The sequence below is a fragment of the Phyllostomus discolor genome, chromosome 9 (assembly GCF_004126475.2).
Source record: "Phyllostomus discolor isolate MPI-MPIP mPhyDis1 chromosome 9, mPhyDis1.pri.v3, whole genome shotgun sequence".
Lineage (NCBI taxonomy): Eukaryota > Metazoa > Chordata > Mammalia > Chiroptera > Phyllostomidae > Phyllostomus > Phyllostomus discolor.
Window position 1 is genome coordinate 97,285,161 of NC_040911.2, and position 25,397 is coordinate 97,310,557.

Consider the following 25,397-nt stretch of genomic DNA (forward strand, 5'->3'; position numbering starts at 1 on the left):
ATATAGCTCATAGCACTGTTAGCAGCAGATAAAGGTGGAAGCAATCCGGGTGGCCGCCAACAGATGTATAGCTGAACAAAATGCAGTATCTCCATACAGTGGACTATTGCTCAGCCTTAAAAAAGAAGGAAATGCTGACACAGGCTGCAATACGGATGAACCATGCAAACCTTATGCTTAGTGAAATAAGCCAGACACAAGAGGAGAACTATGGTATGAGTCACTGACATGAGGTACCCAGCAGTCAAATTCAAAGCCACGGAAAGTACAATAAAAGTTACCAGGGGCTGAGGGAGAGGGAGATGGTGGTTACTGTTTACTGGATACAAAGCTTCTGTTTGGAACAATGAGAAATTTCTGCTAACAGATAACGATATAGTTACACAACATTGTGAATGGGCTTGTTGCCACTGAATTGTATACTTAAAAGTGGTTAAAATGGTAAACTTTATAGTATGTATATGTGGCCACCGTTAAAAAGAGAGAATGTCATTTGGCAAATGAGCCAAAGATGGTAGTGTATAATAATAATAAAAAAGGACTAGCAAAAAAGTGGAAAGTTTAGCACAGTGATTTGATCCTCGAATCAATTCCCGTTTGTAGAGAGAGCCCTTGGGACAGCACGGGCATGCACCACACGCGAGACAGAGTTGTTGCTGCTCTACATACGTCGTGAGGAAAAAGCGAAGTGCCCATAAGAGTGTGTCTGGGATGCATCCACGGAAAAAAGAGAATGATGAAGAACACAGTTGCTTTGCTTGCATTTGCATACAGGAACTCTGGAAGGTTCCACGTGAAACTGATAAAACCAGCCAACTGGGGAGGGAGAGTGAGAACTGGGTGGGAGACAGTATGATGAGAAAGGGAGGGAGACATTTCACTGCCATGATTTTCTATTTCCAATGGACGAACCACATAAAATATAGTCAAAGTCTGGCGACGCCCGCACCCACCCCCGCAACCCCCCACCGGAGACAGTTTCCAGGGAAAAGACCACAGCGTCACAGATTCTGAGATTCAGTGAATTCAGTCCGTGTCTCATATGGACGAACCGGAATGAAGAAGAGGGACCTGGAAAGCTGAGCCTGGCAACTCAGCCGCATGGCGGGCAAGATGCTGGCATCGAGGGCGGAGTCTGAATGGAATCATCGCCCGAAATGAAAGCGTAAAAAGAAGGCGAAAGTTCATATTGCATGTGAGCTTAACAACAGATGTTCTGCAAAATCAGTGAGGGGAAGTTCAACTTCTTCATTTCCGTTCCTAATTATTTCTATATTTTGGGATGGCCAAAAAAAAACAACAACAAACAAACCAAAACAATACCTTCCCACCAGGAAAACAGGGGCTGGCTGTATACTTGGACCGCAGTATAATCTGGGCTTGCGCCGTGTTTCAATGCGCGGGGAATGGTCTAGAGCCGCTCTGTGCGGTAAGGCAGCCACAGGCCATCCACGGTGACGGGGCCTTTAAAACGTGGCTTGCCCAGACCGGGACGCGCTGTGAGTCAAAGTTTTAGCACGAGTAACGAAATGTAAATGATCTCACTAGTAATTTTTATATCGATGACATGCTGAAATGCTGATTTAATTTTAGATCTACTGAGCTGAAAAAATGTATTATTAAAATGGATTTCATCTCCTTTTTAAAAGCGTCTAACAGAACAGTTAAAGGTAATTCTGTGGCTTGCATTCAAGGAATGGCAGTGTTCTAGAAAGACAACACCAAACTGATAACAACGGTCACCTTGGGAGGAGAATTTCCCTTTTCTGAGATATTTAACTTATTTTAATAAGACACAGGTGAGCCCAGATAAGAGCTGAAGCTCTGGGGCTGAGCACCTGGCCTTGGACCAGTCACCTTCCCTCTCCACACCTCAGTTTGCTCACCCGTGAAATGGGATGGTAGGAGTCCCCACCCTGCAGGGTTATGCAGAGGTCGACTGCGTTAACATTCAACACACAAAACACACAAAAAGTGATGCCTGCAGTAGTCCCAATAAACATTAGGTATATCACTACATAGTGCTTAATGAATGCCAGCAAATTATTAGTCCAAGGAGAATGCATTCACGTATTGTTTAACTATTTCTATGATTAAGAAATAATGATACAAGCCCTGGCTGGCGTAGCTCAGTGGATTGAGCTCAGGCTGCGCACCAAAGTGTCGCAGGTTTGATTCCCAGTCAGGGTACATGCCTGGGTTGCAGGCCATGGCCCCCAGCAACCACACATTGATGTCTCTCTCTCTCTCTCTCTCTTTTTCTCCCTCCCTTCCCTCTCTAAAAATAAATAAAAATAAAATCTTAAAAATAAAGAAATAATGATACATTGCTCTGCCCCTTCCTAGAAGGATGATCTTGGGCAAACCACTGTGTATCCCTGAGCCTCAGTTTTCCCATCTGTAAAACGGGGGCACCCTGGCTCACAGGATCATTAGGAGGATGTAAAAAGAACTTACACAGCCCTGATCGGCGAGGTTCAGTCGGTTGAGCTTAGTCCTGTGAAGGGCAAGATCACCGGTTGGGTTCCTGGCCAGGGCATAGGCCTGGGCTGTGGGCCAGGTCCCCTGTTGGGGTGCATGTAAGAGGCAGTCGACTGATGTTTCTCTCCCTCTCTTTCTCCCTCCCTTCCCCTCTCTCTAAAAATAAATAAATAAAAGCTTTATTAAAAAAGACCTTACACAGAACATGCCTGATACAGGTAGGGGTCTGGTAAATCCCTTGCTATATTGTAGCCACTATTATAAGGTATGTATTATTTCAGCCACAGTTTACTGACTCAAAGCTGTGAATCAGAACTTCCAGGCCCATGTGGCTGGTCATAGGATTCAACCCAGGAGAAGCGGGTTCAAATCCCAGACCTCCCATACTGTGTGGAACTGGTTAAGGCCGCATCTACCTCTGTTCCTCACTCTCCCCATCTGTAGAAAGAGGGTCTTTCTTAGGAAGTGCCTCTGTCCGCTAGAGACCTGGGGGCACAGAAAGGCCCCCTTGGGGAGATAGGCCTTTAAAGTCTGCATTCTCCTGCCCTGGCAGGTGTGGCTCAGGGGGTTGAGCAACGGTCTGCAAACCAGAGGGTCGCTGGTTCAATTCCCAGTCAGGGCACAGGCCTGGGTTGTGGGTTAAGCCCCCAGTAGGGTGCGTACAACAGGCAACCACACACTGATGTTTCTCTCCCTCTCTTCCTCCCTCCCTTCCCTTCTGTCTTAAATAAATAAATAAAATCTTTTTAAAAAAAGTCTGTGTTCTCTCTTTAAAATGAATTAGGTTTACGTATTAGACTCTCTGATTCTTTAGTATAAGAATGCCTATTTCCCCAAAACAAAAGTCAAATGAAATAGCCTCCCTACACAGTAATCAGTAAAATGAATGTTCTAGAAAGAAGCAGTTAGCTTAGCTTGGGTCTTTATTTAACTGCCCCTGCCCCCAATGCCCTACTGTAAGAGAAACACCAGACTCAATGGTCTGAGGGTCAGTTTTCTTTTAAATATATTTATATTTTGTCACAGCATAGGAGATATGCATGTATATGGTAAAATAATAATAATAAATATAATAATAAAAGAAATTCTAAAAGTTCAAACGGGCATACTGTGAAAGTAAGTTTCTCTTCAGCCCATTTAAACTTTCCCAGAAGCAAAAATCTGCTCATGTTCTCACCTTTTAAAACACATGGATGTTAAGTAAGCTTCTCTTAATAATCATTTCACAACGTATGTAAATCAAGGCAGGTACCCCTCACACAGTACAGGACGTATGGCAGTTATATCTCAATAAAACTAGAAAATATAAAAATAAAAATAAACAGCACAACATACCCGCTGTCCACACCTTTTTCAGAGCAGTGGGTTTCGTCCTGTAGCGATCCATCCCCTTCTGTGAATGCATAATTTATTTCACCAGCCCTCGTGGTGGGCATGTAGGCTGTTTCTAGCGTTTGCCATTACATGCAACATGGCAGTGAAGATCTTGGTGTGTCTGTAGACATGTGCAAGCATGTCTGTGGGACAGTTCCTAGCAATGGAAGTTCAGGATTCGAAGAACGTGCATTTTATATGTTGATGGGGACAGCTTTGCCCTACAGCCTCCTGCCCGGGAACTGAGAAACCTTTCCCAACATTGCCACCTGCTGCCTATCCTGGGAAGTGCAGCCTTCCTTTAACCAGCCCAGGTCTGCTCCCAGAAGGACAGAGGGCCCCCCCTCCGCATCTACCCAGCCTCCAGAGAAGTGTCAGAGTGCAGCAAAGGGCAATGCAGAAACCACTCTCTCGTCGGGGCTGGGGTATGCCAGGTGATTTATGCACAGCATTTTGCAATCAAATGGGCTATGTTTCCATTTTGCTGGCTATGCCGCCCACCAGCTGTAGCTGTGTCTATGACAAGGGACCTCTCTGAGCCTCAATTTCTTTACCTGCCAAGTGGGTATAATGACACCAAACCTCCAACATTGACGGCAGGAGTCAGCAAGATAAAGATTTGCCTCTAAAAAGACGTTCAGAGACACGAAGAGACAACTGGCATAGAGGAAAAGCGAACGGCTGGGAAAACACAAAAACACGTTTCATCTCTGTTGCCAGGGAAATAAATGCCTATGAAGCCACAGGCCCGTTTCCACCCATTGGATTGGCAGGGATTTCAAGGCTGATAACTGCTTGTTGAGAAGGTTGTGGGAAAATGCAAATCAAAACACGCTACCCAGCTCTGCCCATCAGATTGGCAAACAAGTGGAAAGACCGATAACCTACGGTGGGCCCCTTCCCTTCGGGGAGGCGTAGACATTGCTCCACTTTTTGGAAATGATGCGGCAGTAAGTAGTAAATATTTCAATGTGTATGCCCTTTGACCTGGCAAACCCACTTCCAAAAAAATGTCACCAAGAAATAAAGCCACCAGATGGTTGAAGTGATAACAGTCCAAGATACGATAATAGTCACACGCACACACGAAAGGAAGCAATTATAACAACCCTTTGGAGGGGCGTGGCTACCTAAATACTGACACGTGAGGGCTGGAAGAGTGTTTTGTTGTTGTTGTTGTTGTTAATTCTGGCCTTCCATTTTGCTGGATTCTTTTTTGCTTCAGTTAGTTTTATCATGGATTTCTGAGGTTTTCCAGATGCAGTAGATCATTTGCACATAGGGATAGTTTTCATTCTTATACCAGAAATTGATTTCTTTTTTCTAATTGTATTGGCTAGCACCTAGAAGATGTTTGTATTGACAGGGGAAAAGGCATCTATATTGTAAGCTTAAAAAAAAAACAAGTTGCAGGCCTGGCTGGTGTGGCTCGGTGGATTCAGTGTCAGTCTGTAAACCAAAGGGTCGCTGGTTTGACTGAGTCAGGGCAGGTGCCTGTGTTGTGGGCCAGGTCCCCAGTAGGGGGCGCATGAGAGGCAACCACACACTGATGTTTTTCTCCCCTTCTCCTTTCCTTCCCCTCTCTCTAAAAATAAATAAAATCTTTTTAAAAATAAAATAAATATTATACACTCTAGATATGTATACCTGCCTCTATTTGCAAAATAGACTATCCTTGCAAAATACTGAAGGGATACGTGTGAGCATGTTAACATCTATCTCTGTAGGAAGCTGGGCTTGGAAGAGTGGATGTTATTACTTTTCACCGTCTACATCTACGAATTTTTACCCCCAGTAACGTTTCTCAATTTAAACAGTCTAATGTGTTAAAGTTTGCTTTATAACAACATATAAATAAGGGAAATGAAGTGATGAGCTGTTGTGGGCACTGAATGAGGCATTTTGTTAACCTGGGAGCAGGCACATCGAAAGTGCTCAAAAAACATTTTTTTTTCTTGTTACCTCAGCCAATCCTGACCGTCTAGGAAAGTCCTACTCTGCTCCCCATTCTACAGGGGAGGTCCTTCGCCTTGAGCTGGGACGCCCCCTGTGTGTCCAGGGGTCTGCCCCGCCCCCCCCAGCCCCCGTGCCCCCCCCCCCCGCCCCCACCGCCGGTGCTTACCCGCGGACAGGGAGCCGCGCGCCAGCTTGGGAAGCAGCCGCTCCACCTGGCGGAAGGCGTGGAAGACGTCGGCCGAGTGGGCGCGGTCCTGGGCCTGACTCTGAGGGGTGCGCGGCAGCGCCTCGACTCCGTACAGCGTCAGGTAGCCGGCTCTGGGGACAGCACACAGCGGGTCGGGGTCCTCCCTGGTCACTCCGGGCCAGACCCCGCCCCCGCACCGCAGCCTACAAGCTTTTCTTCATTCACGCCCCCAGTGAGCACCTACCCTTCCTACTGGCTGCCCCGGCTGCTCGGGCCGGGGAGACACCGTGAACAAAACAGGCAAAACACTCAAGGCCTCCTAGGGTGGACAGGAGACAGGCCAGGAGACAGGAGACAGGCCAGAGACAAGGGAAGTGAGTGAACGACTGATGTGTCAGCCGGTGCCCCGAGGTGTGTGGGAGGGAGGGGGCTAAGGGGCTCGCCAATGGGCTGACACCTGGCGGGAAGGGCAGAGGGATCGGTGGGTGCCAACATCCGAGGCAGGACGGAGGTGGGAGGGCTGAGGAGCAGCAAGGAGGAGGGTGAGGCCGGAGCAGAGCGACAGCGGGGTAAGATGGAGCCACAGGCCAGGAGAGGAGGCTCCTGCCCCTGCAGAAGGAGTCAAGGCAGGCTCCCTGGAGGAGGCAGGGTCTGAGTGGAGACCTGCGGGGTGAGCAGGGGAAAAAAGAGGGGCGAGGGGTCACAGCCTGGGGAAGGCGGGGGGCTGAGAGAGCAACTCGGCCTGGTCAGAGCTGCCAGGTGCCGCTGGTCCAGGCGAGGGACATGGAGCGTGAGGGGACAGGGACAGGACGGAAGCGGTCCAGGAGCTGGCAGGGCTGGTCGTGCAGGGCAGGGCAGGGAGGGGCCTGCAACCACGAGAAGGCTGGGCTTGACCTGAGGGGTCAGGCGGAAGAGGGACAGGGCCTGGTCCGGGGTGGAGAAGGATGAACCACAGGAGCAAGTGTGCGTTGGGACGTGCACTCACACACACACACACACACACACACTCCCCCCCCAGGAAGGGTCCCGGAGGAAGTGCTTTCCACCAGCAGTCACTTTCAAATACTGCAGGAGCCCCAGGCCCACGGGCCTCCGTCCTGGGAGAGAAGCCGCAGGCTCCCACTTTTCCCGTGAGGTGGGAGGCACCTCTGCAGAGAGATACCAAGGAACCCCACTGCCCCCCTTGAGCGCCTCCTGGTCCCTGCCTCTCCCCGGAGAGGGAGTTTCCTGAGAAGGAGGGGGTGGACGCCAGCGTGGGGGAGGCTGGGGGCCGAGAGAGGCCTATCTAGTCCTGACTCTGTCCCTTATCTGCACAGTGCAGGCACGTAGTAGGCCCTCAGGAAATGTTTGCTGGACAGAGGGTTGGAAGGATGCAAGGAGGGATGGAGGGATGGATGGGTGGATGGATGGATAGATGGATGGGACGGAGAGTAGATGGATGGGTGGATGGATGAATGGATGGATGGGTAGGTGGGAGGGTGGCTGGACAAATGACAGATGGACGGACAGACAGGAGGCCACAGCCTCCTCGGACTTCTTGGCCCACACAGGGACACGGGGTGGCAGGGGCCGGGAGACCTGGAGCTGCCTTGCTGTGAACTGGCCAATGGTTTTAGCTGCCCCTTTCCGGACCTCGGTCTGCTCCACAGTGACGGGGTGGGCCAGACCAGCGGCACCCGGAGCAGTCACGGCCCTGGATGACGGCCACTCCACTTAGGGAAAAAGTGAGAAAAAATGTGGCTCTCTTACACACCCAGGGTCACACTCGAGAGTGCAGGCTCTGCGGCCAGCCCTGCCGTGACCCCAGCTGTGGGGCGACTCCAGGCGAATGACTTCGGCCCTCCAGGCCCCTGTTATCTCCTACGTGGGCAACTGTGGCCGCCCCCTCGTGGGTCCTCCTGCTTCTCTCTCATTGCCACACACCTGCTCTGTGGCCTAGTCCCCCTGCAGGAGCCAAAGGGCACTTTGGCTTTATTTTAAATTCTTAGTTACTGATTCGAGAGAGAGAGAGACAGACAGACACTGCTTTGCTGCTCTGCCTCTTTATGCATTCATTGGTCCTTTTTTGTCTGTGCCCTGACAGGGAATCGAACCCACAACCTTGGCGTATTGGGCTGATGCTCCAACCAACTGAGCTACCTGGCCAGGGCTCAAAGAGCGCTTTTAAAGCTCTAAGTCCAATCATGTCCAGTCCCTGTTTAAACCCCCAGTGCCACTCATTTTATTGAGAACAAATCCCAAAGCCAACAAGGTCCCCCCCTTTTTGGTCTCTGTCTCCTTTACAACTCGCAGGCTGAGCCAGGGAAATACTCGGGGTCCTAGAGGCAAAAATGTCATCTTGTGGTCTTTGCTTTCAGGGTCCCCAACGACTTCGCCCCCTCACATAAAGTCCCCCTGGTTCCCCAGCCACTATGCATGGCTGAGCCGGGCCCAGCATGCGGGGCTCCCCTCCGGCGAGTGGGGGGCCGCCCAGGCTCACCTGAACAGGAAGCTGTAGGAGAAATCGAGGAGACCCATCTCGTGCCAGCCACCGCCCGCCTCTGCGGCGTCGCCCAGCAGCACGGTGCAGAGGTTGGTGTACATGGCCTCCGTGAGCGCCTGCAGGTCTCTGTGCAGGAGGGTCCTGGGGACAAAGAAACGAGAGAGCAGCTTCCAAAGGGTGACTGACATCCACGTACAGGCGCCCCCCGCCCCAAACCTCAGGGTCCCGGGGCACCAGTTCCTCATTGGCAGAGGGGGTCTTTGGAATACTGGCTCTAACCTGCTGGTCTCACTGCTGTCATCATCGACGACAACGACAACCAATACTATTTATCGTGCGAAGCACAATGATCTCCCTTCATTTTTTGGCAACTCTAATCGTTAACAGTTAGCATTACGGTACCCATTTTACAGGCAGACAAACTCGGGGACACAGAGGGAGGTGACCTGCCCGAGGTCACCCGACCAGTAGGTGACACAGCTGTGACTGGAACCTTGATCTGCCCACCTCCCGAGTCTGGACTCTTTTTTTTTTTAAGATTGTATTTGTTTATTTTTAGAGAGAGGATAAGGGAGGGAGAAAGAGAGGGAGAGGACATTGACTGGTTGTCCCTCACGCGCCCTCAGCCTGGGACCTGGCCCACCGCAGACCGGACTTGTGCCCTGACCTGGAACTGAACCTGTGACCTTTCTGTTTACAGGCCAGCGCTCAACCCACTGAGCTACACCAGCCAGGGCCAGAATCTGGAATCTTCTCCATGATAGTCTCTCTCTCCTCGGGGCACACAAGCTTGGGTAAGGAGCCCACTAGTCTGAATACACCCCTAGTTTCTTGGGTACCTCAAGAGTGGAAAACTTCCAGAGGGGTTCCGTGAACTTGCAGGTGATAAAAGCTTTTGCACGTTCCAGTCGGAACACCGTCGGAAAGCAGCAGACATGACCCACGTGCAATACAGTATCTAAAGGGCATAAGAGAGCACCTGGCCCGTTGTGATTGCTCCATAAACGGGAGGTTGTGATTGACCTTGACCTTGACCTTGTTTTCCCGACCGCACTCCAGGCACTAGTCCTCAACAGGGACAGCAGATGTGGCAGCCATGCCCAGAAGACATCATGCCAACTTGGAAGAAACTTCCAGAAACTCTTGGGGGCAGACACTGGAGGAAACCGGGGTCCTCCCCGGGCAGTGGAGCAGGATGCAGTGAACTGTGGACTCCTGCTGCTAATGAGCCCTCATGATCCCCCTGGAAGGGCGGGACCCGGGACACGCAGGCTCAGAAACACTCCTAGCAGTGGTCCCGCAAAGCCGAGGTCAGACCGGGCACTGCCCTCATCAGTGTGCACCTCACAGTGGGGGCCTTTCCTCAGTTCAGCAGCCCTGCAAACCCCCGCCTTCCAGGCACCGGCCCTAACTCGAGGAGGCTCCCCTTCCCGGGGACAGAGCAGCAAAGATTAACCCCAGACCCCTCGGCCCTTAGGGGTGGATGCAGAGGCCCATGTCCTCAGTATCTCGGGTGGAGAAGAATGCGCTGTGGAGTCTGCAGACTTGAGTTCAAATTCCAGCCCTGCCGCTTATTAGCGGTAGACCTTGGGCAAGTCACTTCACGTCTCTGAGCCTCCGTTTCCTCATCCGTAAGATGAGAATAAAAATACCTACCCCTTGAGGCTATTGCACAAATATGAGAGGGAGCCTATCGGACACCTGGCATGGGGTAGGTGTCCTCAGAGGGTGGCTGGCATCGCTCCACACCCCCGGCCTCCAGGCTGGTGAGCAGGGGATAGCGGGGCCCCAGATGTTCCCCGACTGAATGCAGAGTTAATGTCATGTGGTTGACGTAAGACTCCCTTATGGTCCAGGACATGCACCCCTTCCTAGCTGCGTGACCCAGGGCAAGTCACCTCTCCGAGCCCCAGCGTCCTCATCTATAAAACAGGGCTGTAAGTCACTTACCCTCCAGCAGTGCCCTGAGGACCAAAGCAGTCCTGCGTGATGCCGGCACAGAGCATAAACTGGAAAATATCAGCCACCCCGCCCTCCTCCCTTCACTTTACAGATGTGGAAACAGGCTTGGGTGTGGGCGAGCAGGGAGCTGCTCCAAGGTCACAAGGCTAGAATGGGTGGAGCTGGGATTCAAACCTAGGTCTGGCTGCCCCACACCCTGGTCTCCTTCTCCTCAAATCAGAGCTGCCTGCCGAGAAGAAAAGAGTTCTTCCTCAGCCCAAATATTTTGGGTTGTTTTTTTCCCTTTGTTTTTGTTTGTTTGCTTGACACAAAATGTCCTTACCGGGCACCTGTTGAGACAAGTGCGACGGGAACCAGCAGGGGGAAGCGGATCGCCCACCCTGGCCCCCCCCCCAACGCAGGTACCTCGCGAGGCCACTCACGGTTTCATCTTGGCCTTTTCGTCGCTGGGGTTGTAATTCGGAAGCTGCACGTCGAAAATCCTCTCCATGAGGAAGACGGCGTAGGCGTGGAAGTCCAGCTTCGTGCGAGGCTCCCACACCACCGAGTCGTAGGAGTGCGGGTCCAGGAGGACGGTGACGTACCTGCCCCCCACCAGCACCTGGGGAGTGGGCGGGTTGGCGTGAGGCGCGTCACCGGGAACAGCAGCGGCTGTCCATGGTCGAGGGCTCACCCTGTGCCAAGCACCGGCCCCTTGGGGTCCCTAATAGACGGCGGTGTTTCATCGGCCCCTCACGACCCCCCTGTGAGGTAGGGACCGTCATGCCCCCATTCACAGCTGGGAAGTGAGGTTTTGAGAAAGCACGCAAGGGGCCCGAGGTGGCACAGCCGAGAAGCGGCAGAGCTGGCCCTGGAATTCCGCGCTTCTTTGGACCAAAGGTGGTGCTCTTTACCACCTCGGCCTGAAGCACCTGCCGGGGTTATCTGGGTCACCGCCACACCTCCAGCAGCCGGGAGGGAGTCTGCCCGCGGGAGGCAGCAGATGGGCACATGCGCATCACAGGTGGACGGACAGATGGACAGATGGACAGAAGGAGGTTGGTGGGTCAATGCTAGTGGGCAGATTATAAATGGGTGGATGAATCGATAGATGGACGGATACACAGGTGGAGGGAAGGACAGACGGACAGGTGATACTGTGGGGTAAATGCAAGCGGATGTGCAAGACCCACGTCTTTGGGTCTGAGCTCTGCAAGCAGCACGCTGCCCCAGAAGGGAAGGAAACAGCAGCATTGGGAGCTGCAGTCCTGCGGACAACAAGGGGAGGGCCTTTCCCCTCGACTGTCTGTGCAGGGGTCATCCCGAGGTCCGTGAGTCACGTTCATCAACCCCCTTGTAAGACACAGGCCGGTATCTGAGGGAAAATGCGATTGGAGGGATCCTTGGATGGCGGGATCAGTGGTGGGACAGATCACCGACTGTACGTTGGACGGGAAGAGGACGCATAGGGCAGCTAGAGGTTGGCTGGAAGCTCAATGTATGGATGAGTGTTGGGCACAGGGACGGCAGGCTGCTACGTGGATTTGGGGTAAATGGATTGAAGGACGAATGTTGGATGAATACAGGCTGGAGGATCCCCGGAAGGTGGGTGGGTGGGTGGTGGTTGTTCGGGCATTAAAGGGGTAGATAGGCGGAGATATAAAAAGATGGACATCGAATGGATGGGGAGCTGAATGTTGGGCGAATAGCAGACGGATGGAAACATGGGTAGACGAGTGGAGGAATGGCATGTAGTGGTAACTGACCCCGGAGATGAAAGCTGGGTGGGTGTTAGGTGCGTGAGCAGGACAACTCAAAGTAAGTCTGGGCGGACCTAAGGAAGAACACGCGATGGGTGCGTGCAGGGCAGACGAATGCCAGAGAGACACGCAGAAACACGGGCGGGTGAGCAGCGAGAGGGAGGTTTAATGGACATGGAATACTCAAGTGAGTGCTGGGAGGCTCTCAGGGAGCCGGGTCGCTGCCTAGGCGGGCAGAAGGACAGGTGTGACAGGGAGGGGTGGGCGCTGGGGAGACGGGAGTCGAACGGAAGGCTGGAAGTTGGTTAGATGGGCATCCCAGGACTGGAGAGATGCTGAGGGACTGCGCAGCTCAACGGTGGAGGATGCTAGAGGGACGACGAAGGGAAGGGCGTTAGGCACTCGTGGGACATACAGTTGCACAGACGCAGACAGAGCGTGAGCAGGAATGAGTGCGCTAGCGTGTGCACGGGCGCTGGAGGAATTGGCAAGCATCAGGCATGACAGCCCCGGCTGCCCATCCCCTTCCCTCCCAAGAGGCACCGGAGGTACTTACGGTGAAGATATCACCATGCTTCTCCTTCATCCTCGTGAGGAAGCTGGCAGCGTCCTTTCCAAACTCCAGGGCATAGCCCAGCCAGGGGATGCTGCCCAGGTCCAGGGGGGGCTCCCCGGGTCGCCTGCAGGAGCCACAGCGCTGATCACCGTTTGATAAGGCAGGGGAGCAGATAAAGTGTGTAGGGCGTGGGGCGCGCCTTCAAATGGGGAGGGGGGGCAGGCTTGCTCGAAGGTGGTGGCGGGAGAGGGAGCCACGTGGATACCTGGGGGAAGAGCCTCCCGGCAGAAAGAACAGGTGCAAAGGCCATGTGGTTGGGCCACGCCTGGCGTGTCCAAATGACAGTACAGAGGCCAGTGTGGCTGGACTGGAGGGAGCAGGAAAAGCAGCGGAGGTCGAGGCCAGAGTGGTAAGGAGGCCCAGGCCTGTGAGGGCTTCCGCTTTCTCTCACTGGGGGTGGGAGCCATGGAAGCTTGGAGAAGAGCAGGGACGTGATCTGGCTCCGTTTCTGTTGTTTTATTTTTTAACGGATCCTGTTGGTTGCTGAGCAGAGAATGGACTTCAGGGGCCTGAGAGCCGAAGCCGGGGAACCGGTTGACGGAGGTGGTCTTTTCTCTAAGGGGGGGAGAGCTTTCTAGAACCCCGTAGCATAAAGATACAGCGTTGCCTGGTTGGGCCAGCACGGCGCAGGGTCTGGGAGAGCGGAGCAACTCCTCTGAGAGTCTAATCACAATCTATAGAGCTCCCTGTGACGGACAGAACTCTGAGACGGCCCACACCTTCCTACAGCCCCCTCCCACGGGGTGGGGGGTCAGCGGGGCGGCTGACGTTATGGCAGAACTCTCCTCCTTCGTGGGCCCGGCCTGATCAGGTGGACGCAGGGCTTACAAGGGACAAAGCTGTTCCTGGCGAAAGACTCAGAGCATGAGACACAGCACCAGGGAGAGTGTCTGTCGCTGGCTTTGACCGTGGCAGGGGCCACAAGGCAGGGACCGCCGGTGGCGTCTAGGGGCTATGAGTGGCTCTTGTCTGACAGCAGACGGGGACCTCAGTCCCACAACCGCAAGGAACTAAACTCAGCCAGACTCTCCCCTGGAGGTAGCCTCGCCTGCCTCCTGCCTTCAGCCAAGGAAGATGCTGAACAGAGAGCCCAGCCCCACCCTGCCTGACCTCTGACCTGCCAGACTGCGGGCGGATGCACGGCGCTGCTGGAAGCTGCTGAGTGTGTGGCCATCGGGTTACACAGCAAGGGGCCATCGATCCCCTCAGACTTACGCGGCTCTTGCTTGGGGCCCTGCCCTTGAGCAAGCACTCAGTGGGTACGAGGGGGTATATGAACCCCATTTTGTCCTCCCCCCACGCTTTGAGAGGCAGCTAAGGGGAGGTGCCTCAGGCTCACAGAGGAGCCTCACGATACTGCAGGGCTGGCGCTCGCAGTGGGCCCATCGGAGGGCCCTAAACCCAGGCCGGGACCCGTGCTGCCGTGTCGGAGCCCTCAGAACCCCAGGCAGGCAGAAAGCTCCCCACCCGCTGAGCAGGTGAGGGAATCATCCCAGCTCCTCTCCTCACTGTGGGTTCACTCGCTCCTTCACCACACGGTGACGGCGAGGCTGGAGGCACAGCAGCGACCAGGACAGACCCGGTCCCTGACCTCACTGGGCGCACAGAGAGAGGCAAAAACACGAAAAAGTGAACTCGCTCCAGAGAGTGAGGAGTGTGACAAACACAGTGCAGGAGATGCGACTCAACGACGAAAAGAAAAAAACCCCGACTCAAAAATGCACGAGGGATTCACACGGATGGTTCTCCAAAGACGACGCACGAATGGCCAGTAAACACATAAAAATATGCTCAGCATCACCAGTTGTCAGGGAAATGCAAACCAAACCACCAGGTGGTCCCACTTCACACCCATGAAGACAAACAACATAAAATAAAATTTAAAAAATTTTTAAAAAGGAAAGTGCTGGCAAGGATGTGCAGAGACCGAAATACTCATCTGTTTCCGGTAGGAGTGTAAGATGGGGCGGCTGCTTTGGAACCTGGCCGGGCTGCTCCTTGACAGGTTACACAGTTCGTGTGCGACCCGGCACTACAGACCCAGAGAACTGAAAACACATGTTCACACACAGGCTTGCACGCTGTTGTTCACAGGAGCCTTGTTCCCAAGAGCCGAATGGTGCACAGCCAGCCCAGATGCCCGATGATTGCTGAGGGGGTAGACAATACGGGGCCCACTCTCACCGGGGGCATCATTCAGCCTCAAAAACCAGAGACACGCTAAATCACACCGCGGTGTGGAAGGACCACGTGGCCACAGTGCTGAGGGACAGAAGCCAGGCACCAAGGGCCACCTGTTGTGTGCCTCTGCTTCTGCGGAAGGTCCAGACAAGGAGAATCGACAGACAGAACGCCGGGGAGTGGTTCCCAAGGGCCAAGGGGTGAGGGGTGAGGGATGATGGGTGACTCCCCACGGGCGCCGCGCTTCTGGAGTTAAATATGAAAATGTTTCACATAAACAATGAAAATATTCTGGAGTTAAATAGTGGTGATAGTTGCACAAGCCCGTGAAGACACTAAAAACCACTGAATTGTACACTTTAAAAGGATGGATTTTATACTGTGTGTATTATATCTCATTAAAGAAAATAAGGCCCTGGCTGGTGTGGTCCAGTGGATTGAGTGCCGGCCTGCGAACCGAAAGGTCACCGGTTTGATTCCCAGTCAGGGCACATGCTTGGGTTGTGGGCCAGATCCCCCCGGTTGGGGGCATGGATGTCTCTCACACATTAATGTTTCTCTCCCTCTCTTTCTCCCTCCCTTTCCTCCTCTCTAAAGGTAAATAAATAAAATCTTTTTTAAAAAGAAAAGAAAAAAGGGTAATACAAGGTAGTGAGGGGCTGGTTCAGAGAAGGTGGTGAGGCTGGCCTCTCCCAGGAGGTGCCGTGTGAGCCAAGACCCCAGGGTGAGAAGGAAGTACAATGGAAGGGCAGAGGGAAAAGCATCACAGGCAGAGGGAACAGCAAGTGCAAAGGCCCTGGTGCTGGGGTCCGCCCTGCCTGGTCTCAGGAAGCTGTAACCCCCCGTGGCTAAGGCTGGGTGAGAGACCTCCGAACCAGGAGACACTAAGGAGACAAAACTTATTTCCCTGGCATGAACACTGCCTGTTCTGTGTCGGCCCCCAATGCTTGATCAATTAGCCAATGACGGGTAAGATTCCCCAAGGGGGGAATCACCTAAGACAGGCACAATCACATGGAGGCCCTCAGGGAAGAGACTCAGGGGGGCTGTGGAAATGAGAGGGTGATCGACATCGACCCCTGCCCCCTCGGCTTTGACAAAGCCTGAGTCCTTGTTCTGGCTGTGAGAAATCCAAGTCTCCCGGCTGCCTTTGTCTCCTCTGCCCGACTCAGGCCTGCGGAAATAACGGGGGCGGTGCAGTCCACACCACAGTCGGTGGAGGCCCGGGGTAATCAGACCTGGGGCATAGAATATGCAAGATCCCGTGAGACCTGCTTGCTGAAGGTGCTCTTGAATTCGAATATGAAGGCACGGGCAGGAAACGAAACTAGCTTTTTAGATCCTGTAGCCTTTTAAGTGATAAAACCCCAAAATCTCAGCGTGAGCTCTGTCAGCCCTTTGAAAGTTATCTATTCCTTTTGATCTTCCCAGGCTAGACTGTAACCAACAAACTGTATCTGAATTCTTAATAAAAGCCTGCTCGGGCGGGAAGATGGGACGCTCCCCTCTTGAGAGAGTGGCCGTTCGGTCCCTATTTCCCCACAGGACTCGGCGGTCCATGTGTACGCTTTCTCATGTCTTGAGCATCTGCAGTGTTCACGGTCCCTGCAGACCAGTGGCTGCCTCACCCTGGGGTGGGAACGGGCTTGGTGAGGTTTTCACGACAGCAGAAGCCGGTGTGGCTGGAGTGGAGAGTTGGGGGGTAGGGGGTGTTGAGAGGTAGGAGACGATGTTGGAGGTGACCTGGGGACCACAAGGACCCAAAAGCCAAGGAGAGAGTCTGGCTTGTATGTCCAGTGCCATGGGGATCCTCTGGGGGGTTGGAAGCGGGAACTGGGAAGTCACGTGCTTTTAAAAGGTTGCAACTGCGAGAGAGGCAGCAGGGAGAGGTGCCAGGAGGCCACTGTGACCGCCTGGAGAGCGATGACAGATGGGGGAGTGCAGGCCACGGGCCCCGGGGGGCCAGCCCGAGCATCCGCCCTCCCCACCCCGCTTCCAGGACTGGGGGCTTTTGGGCTCCCCCAGCTGTCTAGGGAGCACCCACTTGTCTTCCCCCTTCCTCCCCTCCCTCTCACCTTCCGTCACCGTGGCCTCCTGGCCCCTCCGCCTGGCTGTCCCCCAGTGGAACCCAAAGCGTGGGACAGGTGGTGACTGGAGAAACTGGTCAGAGTGGCAGAGCCGGAGTTTGGGGGCTACAGGAGCAGAGCCACAGAGGCTCTCGGGCCCGGGAAGTGCCTCCCGCCGCCACCCCCTCCTCTCTCCCTGGCCCCCACGCTGCCTCTGAGCCCGTACCGAGGAAACTTGCAAAGTCATGGGTCCGAGGGCCTCGGGGGGTGCCAGGGAGCTACCAGGACCTTCTCTTTCCCCTCGTCTTTTGGTGAGCCCCTGGGTCAAGGCCACTTCTCAGAAGGCTCCACCGAGAGGTGGGGTGGCACGCTGGCAGAGCCCGGGTTGGAGTAGCCAGTCATGCACCGGCCCAGGGACACCGGGCAGGGCAGCCGAGTGTCTGGCAGGAGGGCGTGGGGGTTATGGGCCAGACGTTAGCACCACACTTTCTGGCTTCACATCCCAGCCACGCACTTGCTGGCTGTGTGGGTCTGCTTCTCCATGCCTCGGTCGCCTCCCCTGCAATACAGGGTTGGCCACACGGCTGACTGCGTCAGGCTGCAGTGCAGATCACGGGGGTTATAGACGGAACGGCAAGTGCCCGGTATTTCGTCGCCAGGGACCAGCTTGGGGCCTGAAGAGCCGGACCCACAGAATCCTGGGCACCGCTTATGGAGGAAAAACAATGTGTCAGGTGCTGTGCGTGTTCCCAAGCGAGGACACGCTTGGTAGCAATGGCCAACACTCCGTGAGCCCTGGCCATGCCACCCTATGAGGAGGGAATTGTTACTATCAAGCCCATTTTACAGCAGGTGAAACTGAGGCCGAGGGGGGCTGAGTCACTCACCCGGGGCCCGCTGTGGAGGGTCTGGGTTTCTCACCCAGGCAGGTCTGGCTGCAGGGAGGCCACCCTGGCCCCCAGTCTCCCCAGGTGGACATCTGCACCCCCACTTTGCAGATGAGGAAACTAAGGCACAGAGAGGTTTCAGTGACCTGTGCACATGCAGGGCCTGAGATTCCCCCCTCAGAGGTCTTTGGGCACGTGGGTGGGGCCGGGGCTTCCTTTCCTACCCTTTATTCCAGCCTGAGCTCCCAGCAAGCCAGGTGTTATTTCTGGCAGCTTTCATCTTTCCCTAGAAAAGTCCCAAGGAGGTGCAGACAAAGGCAGGAAGCTGGGAGGCCCGCGTCTGACCCCTGGCATGGCGCGGGCTCCGCCAGCTCCTGATCTAGCTCTGACCCAGGCCGCGCATTCCAGGGTGACTCAGCCTGGCCAGGGGGGGCGAAGGAGGCTCTATTTTGGGGTCTGCGGTCTCTCGCCTCTCCCACTGACACTCTCACTGTGTTCGCGCGCTGCCAGGCTCCCGCCCACAGAGCTGACTGCCGCCTGCCCTCCCTCGTTCGGACACCGAGGCACCTTTTCTGCGCTTTAATTCCCATCACGTGCGGGCCTCCAAAAACTGCCCATTCCTCCCTCGCAGGCCCCTCCGCCAACCCCACCACCTGTCCTGTCTCTCGCCACTCGACCCTTTGCACATCAGGAGAGAGGGTCAGGGTGGATCTCCCCACCTTTGTGTCTCAAAGGATCGCACCTTCCCTGGATGGAAGCTCCATGAGGGCGAGCACTCGTTGGCCGAGTGCCGGGCCCGCAGTAGGTGCTTAATAAATACGTGTCAGATGAATGAATCATGTACATAGTTGGTGCTCAGTGGCAGCACCTGCCTCCCAGAGTCCCTAGGAGGGTTAAGGGAGCTAGCGCATGTTAAGCAGCTCACAGATAATCCACGTTCCGGCTTGCCCGAGGCGGCCTCGCTTTGCTGTGCAATGCCCGTGCGTTGCTCAACCTCTCTGTCCAGTAGTTTCAACTCCATCCAGGGCCGCAGGCTCTGGGAGGATTTACTGGAAGAACAGAAGGGGGCTGGTCGCCATTCGCCCAGGGCCTCCCTCACCTCCTCTCACTACTCCCTCTCACGGCCTCCCGCCGCGTAGAAAAAGCACGTGGCCATCTTGCTCTAGTTTTGTTTTCCTGTTTTTCCGTATAACAGACACAGACTCAGGGAACTGTTTCTCAACAGAAGAAAAAACCTGTACAGTGATAGATACAACAGCTGCATGTTGGAGAGGCAATAGAGAGGGGTGGGGATTGTGGCAAGGTCTAGCAAGGATGCTCCTATTAAGTCCCAAGCAAGTGTTTTTAGATCTTCCAATTTTTTCTCCAAGAAGCTGTTTAGTGTGTGGAGTCCCCCAGGTGTCTCCCCCTGTGCTGGGCGGTACACACCACACCCCCTGGGGCTGAGTCCAGCCACAGACCACCATTTGGCGATCTCCGATTAGTATATGTTGGAAGGAAGCAGCTTGATTTGTTCTTAGATATTCCATATCCTGCACGGGCCAAGATCAGCCCTTGAGCCACCAGGAACCCCCACCCGAGGCTACCTGTGGCCTCCGGTCTCCCTGAAAAGGAGCGTCCCTCCCAGGAGACCTCTCCCAAGGCCCCCTGCAGCAGTCACGCAAGCCGAAGAGGAAGAGATGCACACAGCCTGGCGAAGCGGCTGGGGTGAGGGAGACCAGCAACGTGAGCCAGCTCAGAGGACGGACAGATGGAGAAACGCAGGCCGGGAAAGCAAGAAGGTCTCTGGTGCCCGCGTGGCAGCCCACGGCCTCAGTGGGCACCGAAGTCAGATTCCTGACTCCCAGCTCACCGCCCCTCCCAGGCGGATGCTCTCCCGCTTAGCGAGCCGGGCTTAAAAATTCTTGCCATAACTGCAGAAATGTGAATTGGGATTGGGAACTAGACGGCAGTAAGAATTATTTTTTATCGTCTCAAGGAAACAGAATTGCGACTGTCATTGTTTTTTGACATGCACGCTGAGATATTTAATGGTAAGATAGTGTGACACCTGTAATTTGTTTAGAAATGTTGGCAACCATCAAATCTAGGGGATGGGTCCACGGGGGTTCTTATCCTATGCTTTCTACTTTTCCGTTTAGATGAAATTTTTCATAAGTAAGTCGTTTTCATTGTAAACAGAACAAAGCCACGCGTAGAGAGTTGCTGATGGAATGAAGAAGTGTTTTTTTTCTTTTTACTGGAAAAAGCATGAACTTGGGAACAGGCTAGATGTGGAAAAGGATTTCTGTGTGACCCTCAGGGGGTCGCTCAGCCTTTCGAGGCCCGGGCTGCAAGGCGGGGTGATGAGTGTTAGTTACGTCAGGGGTCAGTCAGGAGGAAGGCGTGACCCCAGGGCAGTGCGGGGCCCTGCCCGTTTTGACCCAAACTTTGGACCGAGGTCTACACAGCATCATCCACCTCTGTTTCCAGCACCCGGTTATGTGTCCTTCTGAAGAATCTTCCGGCGGAGGCTGCACCTCTCACTATCTTAACATCAGGTGGCTCTAACAAGATTTTTAAAGATTTTATTTATTTATTTAATTTTAGAGGGAGGGGAAGGGAGGGGGAGAAAGAGAGAGAGAGACAGACAGAAACATCGATCAGTCGCCTCTCACTCACGACCCCAACCAGAGACCTGGCCTGCAACCCAGACATGTGCCCTGACTGGGAATCGAACCGGTGCCCTCACAGTACCACACCCATCCCACTGAGCCACGCCAGTCAGGGCTCTAAGGCTTTTGAGCATTCAGATCACAAATGTAATGTGTGCAAAGAGTGAGAAGTCATTTTTCCTGGGAATTAAAATTTCGTGCAGCCCAGACTGTTAATCCGGGCAGACCTTGGGCAAGTTGCTTGGCCTCTGTCAGCCTCAGTTTCCTCCTCTGTCCAATGGGTGCCAAAGAGCACCCCTCACTGAGTCGGGAGGAGGAAATGAGATGGGGGCTTAAATTGAGGTCCCTGTCGGGTCTCCCCAGGGTCCATGCAACTGTCCCCCAGCTGTCAGTGATCCCTGCACCCATACTTCTCCCCCAAACCCACTTGCTGACCCCCCCTAAACTGCCAACAGATATCAAAATAAACAACTCACCCTCAAAGATAAGTTAGTTCTCTGGATCTAGCAAGCATTAGCTAAAATACTGTTTAATTGGCATTCCTGCTAACCCAGCAATTCCACTCTCCGTACTGTCATCATCATCAGCCCCACTTTAAAGACAGGGAAACTGAGGCAGAGAGTGGCTCTCAACTTCTTATTCCTAGAGGCTGGAAACTGTCATCCACTGAGCACCCAGGTCCCCTGCCTCCCACGGCTGCCGCCAGCACCCCGAGCAAAATGCAGTCACCCCGAGAAAAGCACAGACCAGGACGCCCCACAGGAAAACCACAGCTCAGCGTCTGAAAGCGCAAACACATGGCAAACAACCAAAAACCCGCCAGTAGGGACAGGAGTAGAAAGGCATAAAGAAGGCAGCCACTGTTCATACTACAGAATCCTACGCGGAAAATCAAAAGGCTGAGCTAGGTCTCCACGTAGCAACCTGGAGAGGTGCCGGCGCTGAAACCTGGCGCGAGAGGACAGTCAACACGCAGGCTGCACACACCTCCGCACAGAGCCCCCAAAGAGCCCGACAACTTGAGAAAATCATTCAGTTCATCGCAGGGAAACGTACTTGCTGTCTTTTTTTTTCTTTTTGTGAAGGAACACCACTATTCTTTTTTTTTTCTTTTTCCAGGCCAGTGATTGAATACGCGGTGTTCAGTTTCACCTGGAAATGCGTCTGATGGCTGAAGAAAGAAATATCATGAACTTCTTGTTGGAAATTCAGCTAACATACTGGTTAAAAAGTTTCCAGAAGGTTTCTGGAATTTTCAGGCACTCTGATTTAAACACACACACACACACACACACACACACTCTTACACTGCCTTGTCTTATCTCCCGGCTGGAGTCCAACGGCCTAACATGCATACGAATAATTGTAAAAACAGCAGGGGAGGCCGAGGTGATATGATACCCTGGACTGGATCCCGGAGTAGAAAGAAGACATGAATGGAAAAACTGCTGGAATTCAAATAAAGCCTGCAGTTTGGTTAGTTGTAACAGACCAGAGTTGGTTGGTAGTTTTGACAAGTGTATATCACACGGGGAAACTGTGAACAAGAGCAGAAACTGGGTGAGGGGCCTTTGGGAACTCTCTGTACTACTCTGCAATTTTTTTTTTTTTGGTAAATATAACGCTAGTCTAAAATGAAAAGTGTACTCTAAAAACCTGGAAGGGCGCCCCAGACGGATCAACAGCAGAAGTCCAGAATTGTCGGAAGGGTGGTTAGAGTGGCTTACCCCTGACGGGATATTTGCTTTAAGTCAAAGGCACTCAAGCTATTCCTTGTGCAAGTTCATTTCTCGAGTGTTTCGGAGACCGAAAAAGGCCTGCTGCCACCCTCCCTGACTTGAGCGGGATGAGTTTTTTCCTTTTTCTTCCTAAACTGCAGATTCTCAACGGAGCAGAAAAACCTTTGGGTCTAGGAAGCTAGGACATTTCACCTTGGTTCTGCCCAGCCCGCCGGACCGTCAGGCAAGAGAAACACCTTCCTGGGCCTCCGTTTCTCCAGGGCAAGAGGGAAACACCCAGCCCCCTCGTCCGGTCGGGGACTGCCGGTTTCGGGGCTGGTCAGAGGGGCCTCCCCCAGCCCCATTTCTCCCATCCGTGGAATAGGGAGGAGGAGGAGGCTACACCGCCGGACCGCAGAGTAGCAAGGCCGGGTCTGCACCAGCCAAGTAGGTGCTGGATCCAGGTAGCGGCTGGAGAGCTGGAGAGGGCTGCTTCCACCGAGCCCGTCCACGCACCTTTCCTGACCCACAGACCCTGGGTCCTCACCTGGAACCCCAGCGCAGGGTCCCAGCGCTCTGGACCGAGCCTATGCTGTGGGTGTCAGCCCCCTGGGACCTAGCCCGCGTCCCCACACCTTGCTGAGCAGTCCCACCCCACTGCTTTGCAGAGGTGGGGTGGCGCCCGGCCCAACCCCTCTGAGGATACGCCGCGGGAGCCCCTTGTGCTAGGGGCCTCGACTCCCAACTCGGAGGGGCTTGCTCCGGGGTGGTGGGTGGCAGTGGAAGCCCCCCTCCCCCCGAACTGGGGCGGGGGCGAGGGGGGGAGGCGCTCCGGCTAGGGCTTGCCGCGGGCTCCGGGACCCTCAGCTGCAGCCCGGGCCCGGGAACGGAAGACGCCCCCTTTGTCCTGCCGGGCGGCGCGGGCCGGCGGGGGCTGGGGGACACTCACCGCGTGCGCCGGCGGCTCAGCAGCAGCAGCAGCAGCAGCGCGGCCAGGAGGCCGAGGATCACGGCCCAGGGCATGGTCCGAGGAGCGCTGCCCAGGGCGAGTCTGCAGCGACCCAGCACGAGAGGACTGCGGGCGGGCTCGGGGGCGGCCCGGCCCACCCAGGTGCCTCCCTCCGCCCCTGCGCCCTCTCTCCAGCCCACAGGCCGGGCCCATCTAGGGGTAAGGGGGCGGGGCCGGCGATCCCTCCCAGGTCCGAGGGGTTCGCTGTGGGCGTTTGGAGGCCCCCTCCTCCCGGCTCCCGCCCACACAGGCCCCGCCCCCGGGCCAGGATGTGTAAAGGGGAGGGGGTGGGAAATGGGGATGGAGGGAAGGGGGAGACGCGGGTGGGAGGAAGGGTTGTGGTGGGGCGGCGTGGGGGTGTGGCGGAAAGGGAGTGGATGTGCAAGGAGGGAGAAATTGTGTGAAGGAAGAAAGGCGGTGTGGGGGAGGAGGAGGGGGAAGTGTGGGGATAGGGAAGGGAGTATGAGGATGGGAGGGTGACTGGTGGATGGATGGGGACTTCCCATCACTTTCCACCTACACCGCCTTCACTACCCAGCCCCCTCCTCATCCATCCCCACCTGGACCACTCAGAGACCGTTAGCTGGCTGTACTGTGGAGGGGCGGCGGCGCGGGGGTGGGGGGGGGGCAGGTTGTGGGGAGCGCGTTTAGGCTGGACACTACCCACAGGTGTACTACCTGCACCACCACGGGGAGGGGTTGTTAGAGCTTCTTGGATGGGCTCCGTCCCCCCAGTCCGCACCTGCTGTAAGGGCCCCACCAGTGAGTGTGAAGCTTCCCAGCCCTGTACCTGGGCCTTCCAGGGTCCCCCGCGTGTGGGAACCATGGTCAGCATCACCCTGGCAGTTAAGGTGCCAGCCTCCAGGTGCCTCCGTGGGCTGCACAGGAGACCACTCCTGGGTGCCGGTGGAGAAAAAAACTCCAAGGTGTTTTTTTAGGTTTGTGGACGCTCCCCCCGCCTTGCAACCGCGGGGCCCCCATTTCACCTGGCCAACCTTGCACAGGCAACTTACCCTTCTTCTTGGGGCCAATTATCTTCCTGGGAACCAATTGACGGGGGTGTAGTTTAGGCTCAGGGTGGGTTCGAGGAGTTGAGGAGCACTCGTCCTGTGAGAGGGAGTCAACACACACTGAGTGCTAGGGACAGGGGAGTTTTGTGAGACCGTGGGCCGAGTGTGCAGCTGGGACCCAGAAGCTTTGCTTTGTCCTGTGTCTACTGTCCAATTCGGGGGGGACGTAGGCAGGCATCCTGTCCTCTTCCCAATAGACCTCTTAGGAGCTGCTACTCCTGCCCAGGCTGCTGGCTTCGGCCCTCCTCTCTCCACAGCCCATGCTTCCCCCCGCCACCCCCCCACCCCCAACCCCCCCCAACCCCCCCCCCCCCCCCCCCCCGTAGCCAAAGGATCCGTTAGGGATGGCGGGACTCAAGAGTTAAAGGTTGTAACCTTCGCTGGAGTTGATAAGCTGAAATGATTAATGCCTGTGTAAAGCTGTTATTCCAGGAATTGGAAAGACAGGACCTACGTGGACTCCGGGAGGTGGACCAGCAATTCAACCTTTGTGCCCCAGCGGGGTCTGCGAGCAGGCGACAGCCCCCGAGTCACGTAGGAGCCACTGCCTTCCAGAGAAGGAATGCAGATAACGAATCCTTGATGGACAGATAAAGAAGTACCAGGAAACCCGGCTGCAACTCTTACCCAATTAAACTTTCTTCCAGACCCTCACCTACCGCTTCTCCTTGCACAAGGACCGGCTGGAGAGGAAATGTGAGGATGGTTTTTTGAAGGCACACAGCCTGCCATCTTCTCAGGTCACTGGCCGCTGAACAGCCGTGGAGATGCATTCGCTGCTTGTCTCTACGTACTGGTTCTGGCAGCGACGGGCAGCGCGAACCCGGACCTTTTCACGGATTTCTCCGGTTTTGAAGCGGAGGGCCTCTGAGTCCGGGCCTCATGCTGTCTGTTGCCGCTCAGCCAAAAAGCAGAGACAGGGATTGGATTATCATCTCGCCTTTATTAATCTCAGAGGCCAGCCCTCTGAGAAGGTGGCAGGTAAAAACCCTAACACCACCTCCCCTTGAGCTTT

General features: G+C 54.8%; 1 protein-coding gene across 1 annotated transcript in view; it reads right to left on the reverse strand.

Annotated features, from left to right (window-relative positions):
* The window catches only part of PTGIS (prostaglandin I2 synthase), a 39,538-nt gene extending 16,014 nt beyond the window's left edge, over positions 1 to 23,524 (reverse strand). The window contains exons 1-5 of the mRNA XM_028524477.2: positions 23,253 to 23,524; positions 12,738 to 12,861; positions 10,865 to 11,043; positions 8,478 to 8,621; positions 5,978 to 6,129 (exon numbers count right to left, since the gene is read on the reverse strand). Coding sequence (XP_028380278.1) covers positions 5,978 to 6,129; positions 8,478 to 8,621; positions 10,865 to 11,043; positions 12,738 to 12,861; positions 23,253 to 23,326 — 673 coding nt within the window. The 5' untranslated portion in view covers positions 23,327 to 23,524. The remainder of the gene's footprint in view (positions 1 to 5,977; positions 6,130 to 8,477; positions 8,622 to 10,864; positions 11,044 to 12,737; positions 12,862 to 23,252) is intronic.
* Between the last annotated feature and the right edge of the window lie 1,873 nt (positions 23,525 to 25,397).